The 10,978-nt window shown below is 39.7% G+C and overlaps 1 protein-coding gene across 4 annotated transcripts in view; it reads right to left on the reverse strand.

Annotated features, from left to right (window-relative positions):
* SLC9A7 (solute carrier family 9 member A7) overlaps positions 1 to 10,480 on the reverse strand; it is a 198,418-nt gene extending 187,938 nt beyond the window's left edge. For 3 of the 4 annotated variants that reach the window (XM_037160496.2, XM_053670646.1, XM_037160487.2), the window contains exon 1: positions 10,082 to 10,480. In XM_037160496.2, the coding sequence (XP_037016391.2) occupies positions 10,082 to 10,385 (304 nt within the window). In that variant the 5' untranslated portion in view covers positions 10,386 to 10,480. The remainder of the gene's footprint in view (positions 1 to 10,081) is intronic. The other variant, XM_053670647.1, reaches the window with a different exon arrangement.
* Between the last annotated feature and the right edge of the window lie 498 nt (positions 10,481 to 10,978).

Consider the following 10,978-nt stretch of genomic DNA (forward strand, 5'->3'; position numbering starts at 1 on the left):
GTTGATAGTTGTGAGTTTGTTATCTTTTTACTGTTCATATTTTTGATCCTCCTTTTTTTAGATAAGTCCCTTTAATATTTCATATCATAATGGCTTGGTGATGATGAACTCTTTTAAGTTGATCTTGTCTGGGAAGCACTTTATCCTTCCATTCTAAATGATAGTTTTGCTGGATACAATATTCTTGGATGTAGGTCCTTGCCTTTCATGACTTCAAATACTTCTTTCCAGCCCCTTCTTGCCTGTAAGGTTTCTTTTGAGAAATTTGCTGATAGCCTTATTATTTAAATGTCTTTTAAAAATAACTGTTTAAACAAAAGTAATAACAATGGATTGTGGAGTTTATACCCTGCAAAAGCAAAATGCATAGAAAATATTGAAGTTTTAGAGGGAAGAAGTGGAGGTATCTTATTGTAACATCCTTATACTAAATCTGAAGGTACATTATATCTCTTCAAGGTAGATTATGACAAGTTAAAGATGTACACTATAAATCTTGAAGTAACAACTAAAATAACAAAACAATGAGTTATGGTTAATAAGCTACAAGGAAATAAAATGGTATTTTAAAATACTTGAGTAATTTAAAAGAAGGCAGAAAAGTAGGAAAAGGAAAAAACAAATGGGACAAATTGAAAACAAATAGCAAGATCACAAGTTCAAAATAACCATAGCAATACTCACATCAAAGTAAATGGACAAAACATCCCAATAAAAGGCAGAAATTATTACATCAGTTCTTTTTAAAAAGCAAGACCCACCTACTTGCTACCTACAAGAAAGTCACTTTAAATATAAAGACACAAATGTGTCAAACATAAAAATATGCCCAACAATTCTAAGTAGAATTGATCCAAGAGAACTGGCCACACAAAAACTTGTTGACAAATGTTTGTAGAAACATTATTCATAATAACCAAAAAGTGAAAATAACCCAATTTTTTATCAACTCAAGGGATAAATAAAATATAGTATATTCATACATTGGAAGAGTATTCAGCTATAAAGTAAAATGAAGAAATGACATATGCTACATGAATAAACCTTGAAAACAGTACGCTAAATGAAAGAAGCCAGTCACAAAGGACCAAATATTGTATAATTCTATTTGCATAAAATGTTCAAAATAAGAAACTCCATGGAAACAGAAAGTAAAATGATAGTCATCTAGGGCTGGAGATGTTGGGAGAAAGCAAGATGTGACTACTAACGGGTACAGGGTGTCTTATGGGGGTGATGAAAATGTTCTAAAATTGATTATGGTGAAAAATTGATAGACCTACATAGGAAATCATTCAGAATATAGAATATTTGGCCTAGCTACTATGGCTTAGTGAGTTGAGCACTGGCCTGGGAGCTGGGGGGTCACCAGTTTGATTCCCAGTCAGGGCGGATGCCAGGGTTGCAGATAGAGTACCCAGTTGGGAGGCAGCCAATCAATGTTTCTCTTCCTCCCTGCCTCTCTCTCTAGAACTTAATAAATAAAATCTTTAAAAGAAAATTAATATACAATATTCAAGCTAGAACAATTTTCACAAAGAATTAAGTTGAAGGGACTCAATTTTAAGACCCACTTGAAAGATGCGGTAAGCAAGATGGTGCGGTATTGGCAAAAAGCTAGATACAGAGATAAGTGGAACACAATAAAAAGTCCATAAATATACCACATAAATATCAGCAATTGATTTTGGACAAAGTGCAAGAGTAATTTAATGAAGGGAAGATCATCTTTTTAACAAAAACATTGGAAAAATTAAACACCCATACATTAAGAAATCAACCTCAACCTATACTTCATAACTTTTATAAAAACTAACCTAATAAATAACAAATCTAAATGAGAAATGCAAAACTGTAACTTTTAGAAGAAAACATATGAGAAAATCTTTTTTAATTAAAAAAAATTTTATTGATTGATTTTTGGAGAGAGGAAGGGAGGGATAAAGAGAGGGAGATTCTCACACCAGATTCTCACATGCCCCAGTTGGGGGCCTGGCCTGCAACCCTGGCATGTGCAGGAAATCAAACCTGCAACCTTTCAATTCGCAGGCTGGCACTCAATCCACTGAGCCACACCAGGTAGGGCCAAAGAAAACTTTGACTTGGGGTTAAGCAATGAGTTTTTAAACATGACAATCCAAAGTACAATCAATAAAAAAAGAAAAGTTAATAAATTGGATTGCATTGAAACTTAAAATGTTTGCTCTGCAAATGACACTGTTAAGATAATGAAAACACAAGCTACAAAATGGGAGAGAATATTTGCAAATTACATATCTAACAAAAGAGTTGCATCCAGAATATACAAATAACTCTCAAATTCCAAAGAAAACAAACAATACAATTAGAAAATGGGCAAAATACCTGAACAGTCACTTGAAAAAGGATATGTGAATGGCAAATAAGCACATGAAAACATTTTCAATGTTAGGAAAATAAAAATTAAAACTGCAATGAGATACCACTACACATCTATTAGAATGACTAAAATAAAAAATACTAACAATACTAAGTTCTGGAAAGAGCATGGAGCAACTGGAACTCTTACACATTTCTAGTTAGAATGTACAGCCACTACAGAAAACAGTCTGGCAGTTTCCTTATAAAGTTCAACTTACTCTTACCCTATTACCCAGCAATTCTGTTCCAGGTTATTTACCATAAAAAAGTGAAAACATACATTCACACAAAAACTCATAAACTAATATTTATAGCAGATCTATTCATAATCACAAAAACCTGGAAACAACCCAACTGCCCTTTAACTGGCAAACAAATAAATGAACTACTGTTATATCCATAAAATAAAATCTAACACAGAAATAAAAATGGGCTAACTATAAATACATGCAACAACATGGATAAATCTCAAAGGCATTATGCTGAGTGAAAAAGCTAATCCCGAAAGTTTACATATTGAAAGTTTCCATTTATACACCATATTTGAAAACACAAAACTATAGTGATAGAGAACAGATTAGTGGTTCTCAGAGTGGGGATGTAGTTTTTTAATATATTTTTTAAATCAAATAAAAATTGAAATTAAAAAGGGGTTACTGAGTCTCAAGTCATGTAAGCCTAACACCATCACATGTAAACTAATGTCAAATAACATAACTCAGTGTCAGAAAGAGTTTAATAAGAGTAACAAACAGGATGTATACAACCTCACCTGTATAATCTTTCAGGCAGGAAGTTTAACAGGTTACCAGCTAACAGGTTAATAGGGAGGTTAACGTCTTCCCCAATTTTCTATTTTAATGAAAATTTTAAAACATACTAAATAGTTGAAAGAAGAGTATAAAGCACATCTCTCCACTCACCACCTAGATTTAACAATTGCTAGTATGGTGCCATATTTTTCTCTATATTATATGTGAATGTATATTTTGAGTGAAATTTTTTAAAGTAAGCTGCATACATTAGGACTCATACACTTCACCCCTAAATACTTCAACCTATGTCTCCAAAGACTTAAGTACATTCTATATAACCTTGATTATCATATCTAAGAAAAATAACAGTAATTCCCTACTAATTTGAATGTGGACCTAACACCAAGTCCACATTCAATTATCCCTGATTGTCCCCAAAACATTTTCACATCTTTTCAATGAACCAAAAGCCAGTCAAGTTTTCTGTGCTACATTTGGTTATGTCTCTTTGTGTCTATTAACTTAGAACACTGTCTTAATCTTCTTAAGCTACTAAAAAAGTACTAGGCTGGATGGCTTAAAAAACAAACACTTATTTCTGCTCTGGCTGGGTCAGTTGGTTGGAGCATTGAACCATGCACCAAAAGGTTGCAGGCTGGGTTCTTGGTCAGGGCACGTGCTTAGGTTACCAGTTTGATCTCCAGTCAGGACATTTATGGAAGACAACTGATCAATGTTTCTCTCTGACATCAATGTTTCTCTCTCTCCCTTCCTTTCTAAAATCAATTACTATATCCTCAAGTGAGGACTTAAAAAGAACATTTATTTCTCACAGCTCTGCATGCTGGGAAGTCCAAGATCGCGGTACGAAAAAATTTAGCATGTGGTTAGAGCACTCTTTTTGGCTTGTAAATGGCTGCCTTCTTGCTGTTATCCTCATACAGCAGAGAAAGAGGGAGCTCTGGTTTCTTCCTTTTCTTATAAAGACACTAATCTCACCATGAAGACCCAGCTTCATGATCTCATCTAACCCAAATCATCTCGGAAAGGCCCCACTTGCAAGTATCATCACATTAGGGATTGAGGCTTCATTGTATGGATTTGCAGGGAAGGTACAGTTCAGTCCATAACAAACACTTATCTGCCTTTTTGTTTCCCTCAACAAAGACTTTTTGAAGAAACCAGGGTTAACTGTCTCAACTGTCTTGTAAATTGTCCCATATCTTAGGTATGTTTGTTTACACATGGTATTTTGTAATTTGTTTCTCTGTCTCCTGTATTTCATACAAACTGGAAGATCCTAAAACCTCAATTAGATTCAGACAAAACATTTGGAGGATGAATACTGCATAGATAAAGCTGTATGCTTCCTATTCCATCACATCAGGAGACAATACTAGAGAGTTCCACAAGGAGTGAGGATAAATTTGATAAGTTGGTTTTCAGATTGCCATACCTTTCCACTGTAAAGGTACCCTTCCTTTGCAATAGTCAAGTAATCTGTAGGGTGATACTCAACACCATGCAATTACCATGTTCTCCAACAGCATCTCCCCTACAACTCTTGAATGTACTGAAAATTCCTAAATCAGTTATCACTGAGGGTTGTAAAATGGTGATTTTTCTAATTACATGATTCTAAAAAGGTTAACTTCTGAAAGTTCTAAGAAACACTTTCAAGAAATTGTTTTTTCCTCTTTAACACACATTTTAGTTCTATTTATAACTTTTAAATAATTAATGCTACCTTATCACATAACAATAATCCATCTCTAATGTATTTTTTACTACAGAAAGTCATTTGGTTTATTTTAGAACAATGTTTCAATAACAAAAGTATTGTGTCAGTGTTACAGGAATTTCAGACCATTCAGAAGAGTATCAAGGGAAAAGTAATATCTCCCTCCCTCTTTCCCAACAACTGATCCCACTGCCAAAACATAACCACTGCTAAGTTTGTGTATCTTTCCAGGGAAGCATATATGTCATATATAAATGTCTACACATCATGTTTACATACATATGTTACATAATTTTTAAGGAATAAATGAGATAATACTACACACAACTGATCTGTACCTTGCTTTTACCACAACAGTATGTGTAGACAGCTGCCTTAAAAGGAGATCCCCTGCCCTGGCTGGTGTAGCTCAGTGGACTGAGCACAGGCTTTCGAACCAAAGGATCACAGTTCAATTCCCAGTCAGGACACATACCTGGGTTGCAGGCCAGTTCCCAGCAGGGGACACATGAGAGGTAACCATACATTGATATTTCTCTCCCTCTCTCCTTCCCTTCCCCTCTAAAGATAAATAAAAATAAAATCTTAAAAAAAAGGAGATCCCAAAACACCTCTTTTTATCAGCTGCATAGTATTCCTTGCAGGAATGTGTAATAATGTAAACCAGTCTCTTCTTGATGAGCATTGCAACTTATTTCTGCTGCAACAAATGCTGCAGTGCAAGTAATGTAACATGCTAATGCAAGTATTTATGAAGAATAAAATATAATAATTGAGACTGCTGAATAAAAGAGTAGGGTATATCCATTATACCTTTTTTCTAGGTATTAACAAATAGCCCACAAAAAATTGCAGTTCTCCTCACTCTTACTAACTGCATCCTAATGCAATGTCGAATTATAGCAGGTCTCTGCTGAACCAGCCTCAAGTAACAACACTGGGCAAAGAATCACAGTCTAGAGTGAGAATGAAAACTAATATTTACCAAGAGTTTAAGGGCCAGAAACTGCATTTGTCCTTTAGAGTAGCCAGAAACTGCACTTGTCCTTTAGAGTATCTCATTCATGCAATAATCCTGTGAGGTAAGTGACACTGTCTGCATTTTTTAAAAGAGGAAGCCAAGGCTAAGAGAGCTTACCCAATTTTATATACAGCTTTAGAAGTAACCGGGCCAGCATTTGAACCCAGGCAATCTGTATCAAAGTGAGACTCTATGAAGCAGCCCAAACTAGGGCCAAAAGTACAAGTCTTTAAAAAATGAGGGCTTTTGATTAACAAGGAAGAGGGTAGTCCTGAAATGTTTGTTCACAGGCTTGAAAGTTAATTTCATGCTACTGCAAAAGATCACATTGTCCCCTTTCAAATTTTGCCTGTGAACCCACTCTTAGTCTGTGCTTAAGTAATCCAGCTCCAACAAAGCAACAGTGAGCCCACAAGCCACAGAACCTGGAAGGGCTTGGAAAAGTTAATAGGCAGGAAGCAGGAGGAAAACAAGAAGCAGGTGGTAGACTAGCATGACCAAGTTAGGTATTTTGGACCCGAATCAGTTGTCACAAAAACATTATGGGGGAAGTGGAACTACTGTACACATGAGAGAGCCACAATTAATTGACGCAGTGTGTTTATACCAGCTTTCTCTGCCTCAAACACTTGCTATTTCTGCTGCACAGACATGCTGTGCCCAGTAACTTTAGGATGGCACATAATCACTACAGAACCAGGCAGCTGGGAGCTCCCTTCCCTGTTAAACAGGTTAGACTGGTGGCCTTGCCTGTTGCTATGAAGCTCTCATCACAGGGCCTGGGGTACTGCTTTCAACTTCCCCGGAGTTGGGTCTGTGGTTACCTTCCCTTGTAGCTGTCTGGGGCTGTTGTCAGGGAGGGGTGTTTATAACTCTCTCTTGGTAGAAGGGGGAGTTCCTTTCCATTTAAATGGTAAAAATTCACAGTGTATCTGCCTTTTACTGTCTTTGGGTCCTTTGCACCAAAGTAAGTGCAGTTATTGGATCTATTTATGCACACCACTCCTAATTTAACATCAACTATTTATTAATAAAGGGATAAAAAGAAGAAGAGGAAGGGGAAAGAAAACAGCTTCCCCTTTTCACCTATTGTCTCAATCCCAGAAGCCCCATAGGTACAGACAACAACTGAAAGTTGACAACAGAAATTGACAACATAATGTGATTTCAATAAGGAGAAATGGATATCACATTGGATGATCTGAGGAGCATCTTCAAATACCATCATAAATGCCACAGAATGAAGGCATGGGCATACTTTCATAGGTCAAAATCAAATAGCACAAAAGTGTATAGAGTGATGTCTCCCTCCAATCCCTATGTCACAGCCACCTAGTTCCTATCCTTCACCCCCTCAAGGAAACCAATACATATAATACATATACTAGCAAATATATGTATTATCACAATTTTATTTATTTACTTATTTTTTAGAGGGAAGGAGAAAAAGAAGGAGAGAAATGTCAATGTGTGGTTGCCTCTTCCACACCCCCTACTGGGGACCTGGCCTGCAACCCAGGCATGTGCCCTGACTGGGAATTGAACTGGCGGCCGTTTGGTTCCCAGGCCTGTGCTCAATCCACTGAGCTACACCAGCCAGAGACAATTTCACATTTATATATAAAAATCTTCCCTCTCAGATTAAAGTACCACTTAAATATGACAGAATTCAGACTTTTTAATTTCAAAGAGTTTTAAAATTCACAGTTGAACTCTTTCACTCCTAACAATTTGCTCATATTTAAAAGTTAAATTGTCTGGAGGCTGGGGCCTCCAGAAATGAAATGGAGGCCCCAGCATGCAGCAGTTACTTAAGTATTTCCTTGTGTCATTTGTCCTTTATTACTCAGAGGCAACAGGACAATTACTCACTTCCTCTATTGATCTCAACAAATGCAATCTGATTTCTTACTACTAAAAAAAAGAGAAGTCTTGAAAACCTGTACTGCATTCACTTAAGTGTGCAAAGATTTTCATACTGCATTTTTATCATAATTTCAATAGTCTTCAGTATATAATGAATAATTAGCTAAGAAAATGACATTAGAATTCAGATTGCAAGGGGGTTCTTGAAACAGAAGAGAATGTCTCAGAGAAAAATGTTTTCTCACAATTATAAGCAACTCACATCAAAATATTAGTATTTGGCATAACCTAGGACATTATATATTGACAAACTAAAAATTTTAACACATTTTAAAGTAATACCAAAACCCAAAGACATAGTACAAAAATTACACGGAATGCTATGAAATGATGCTGCCATTTTGGAATAATCACCAATTAAACCAGATTTCAGTAGCACAAAATGAAACACTGTAGTACAGTTCCAATGACTAAAACCTTGTGATGAATCTAAAAAGTACATATCAGCAAAGGAAAATTCCACTGCTATTTTTAAGCCTTAAGATAAGGGTGATTGAGCTCCTGAGAACATGGAGTACTCCTCAGAAAATGTATTTTTAAATCCCCAATTTAGTTTCCATGCACTTGAACATGTACTTATGAGCCTGTCAAAGCTACCTTCTAAAATATTTTACATTGTACTTTAATGAATTGGTACATGGGATATAAAATAAGAATATTTTCATGACTATCTATGTAATATAAAGGCAATTTTCACTTGCATTATGGCTCAGAATCAATCACCAGAAATGGCAGCGTGCTTTAACTCCCCACTTTGCTCTCTGCTCAGGAAACCTCCTAACTTACATGCAGCCCTGGCATCAAACATTTGTCACCAACTGACACAACCCACAGAACTCAAGAATGACCAGGTATCAAGGCCAAAGTTTGTATTTACACCTGTAATTTACAATAACCATACTCAGTTTTGGACCTGATCCTGTTTCAATTTAAGATTTGTGGATACCCTGAAAACTTGAGGGCTCCTGACAGCACTTTGTAACATTTGTGGCCATGAACCTAGGCTGTCAACGACCAATCAAGAACCATGAGAAGCAAGCCCCAGGGCCAAGGGTAATTTTCACATTAAAGATTAAGGTGTCTTCTTTCCATTCTATATCAGGGAACCCTGAATGGAAATTGAATGGAGAAATTCCTCCAGTATAAATGATAAAGTAAAATGCTGCCTCTTGGGACCAGTCATAAGGTGGGCTCCTCTATTTCAAATGAGTGTGCCAATGTGGGCCCTAACTCTACAGAAAGAGAATGCTTGGTTCCAGTTTGGAGTGCTAGAGTGGGGTTCAGGGGACATAGTGGGGGAGAAGGGATAATTCAGATTGTGGCTAAGTGACACATACAATGAGAGGAGATTTGTACTGACCACTGTGCATGTGTCACACCATGTGCCATTAAATCCGGAAAAGGATGGTGGCAACAGCCCACCCTTCACCACAAAAGAAGGCTGACTCCAGAATTAAAACCATTACTTTTCCTCTTCATACATTCACAAATGTATCTTCAAAGTCACATCCATGTTACAATTTGAGGAATATAAAAACTCCTCTCCTCTTGGAGAAGGCAAGTAACTGGGCAGAACTTCCTCCCTGGACATAAGGGTGGAAGATGTGCCCATCTCCGGGACTAGGTCCAACATGGCTGGGTAGCACTCTGGGTCCTGAACTACATTCACCTTTCACAGTGCTTCATGCTCTTACGTTATTAAATAGAGACCAAAGAACACATCTCAGAAGTGGACTCCCAGACAGGTTGACCATGGATGTAGCATCCACCAGGCCACGCCAGCCCATACTCAGGCCAAGAAGCCCTCAGCCCTTGCCCTGACCCTCACTGTGGCCTGCCTCCCGGGATAGCGCAGTCCCCTGCGAAGGCATCCACCTTCTGCCAGGGCACACACATCCTATTAAGCTGAACTGGGGCAGAGGTCCGGGACGAGATGGGGCAAGGGTAAGTCAGAACCGGTGGACAGAACCAGGCCACCTTTGTGCCGATCATTTTCCTGGTTCCCCGTTAAGAAACGTGGATTGGGGTTGAATTCTTTTCAACAGTAATAGAAAACAAACAAACAAACAAAAAAGGCAGAGTTGACCTTGGGAACCAACACCATAGCAAAGGGGAAAGAAAAAATGCAAAAGAACCCACATTGCGAGTGATGGGGGAGCACAGTGAAGCACAGGGGGGAACGCAGTGGCCCGGCTGCCCGAAAGGTGTCGTGGTAATGGGCACCGGTGGGGTGCTCACCATAGATCATAGCCAGCCCGGTCTCGTGCAGGAAGCGCACCCGGCGGTGCTTGAAGAGCCAGATGGTGAGGATGGTGAGCGTGAGCAGCAGGATGAAAGTGAGCAGGCTCACGCTGTCTTGCCTGTGGCTCTCCTCCGCTTCCTTCTCAGTGGCGAGCTCCTCCATAGCGCTGCTGTCCTCAGCCGCCCCAGAGGAGGAGGCCGCCGCCACTACACGCAGCCCCCGACTCAGCAACAGCAGCAGCAGCAGCAACCCCGGTGGCAGCCCCAGGCCAAAGCGCGCCTCACCACCACCAGGCTCCATGGCCTCAGAGCCGCCTGCCTGTCCTGCGTGTGGACCTGCAGCCAGCGTTATAGGCGAGTTGACTCCTAGCAGCAGACCTGGTGGAGTGACGGTGTCAGCCGCAGCTCCTCCTCCTGTTGGCACCCCATAGGGGGAAGGGCACGCGCAGTGCGCAAGATCCCCAAGCACCGCCTCCCCCCCCCCCCCCGCACCTGTTCAGCTCTGGGCCTCGCCCTGCCCACCGTCGGCCCAGCCACCAAAGCAGGTTTGGCTGTCACCCTCCGACTGGAGGACTCAGCTGCCAGCCCCTGGCCTCTCAGAGCTCCTCCCTGGGTTCTGGCGTACCTGGCCAGGCCGTCTAGGGCCGTGGGGTCGGATTCCAGAGCCCTCGCCGCCACGTATCCTGAACCTGACGCCAGAGATCGCCCGCCTGGCGGGAGCATCAGCTTGGATTTGCGCCGAGTGGCCTTCAGTCCTGTCTCTGAAGCCAGTGCAGAGTGTTTCATCTCAGACATTGTGTGTGTAGGCGCCCTGAGCTCAGTAAAGTGGGGGCTCTGGAGGAATCGAGGAGCCGCGAAACCATATCACATCTTACAGCTCTCCTTCCACATTTC

This window comes from Artibeus jamaicensis, unplaced genomic scaffold, assembly GCF_021234435.1.
Source record: "Artibeus jamaicensis isolate MK-2021 breed Jamaican fruit bat unplaced genomic scaffold, CSHL_Jam_final contig_60, whole genome shotgun sequence".
Taxonomy (NCBI): Eukaryota; Metazoa; Chordata; class Mammalia; order Chiroptera; family Phyllostomidae; genus Artibeus; species Artibeus jamaicensis.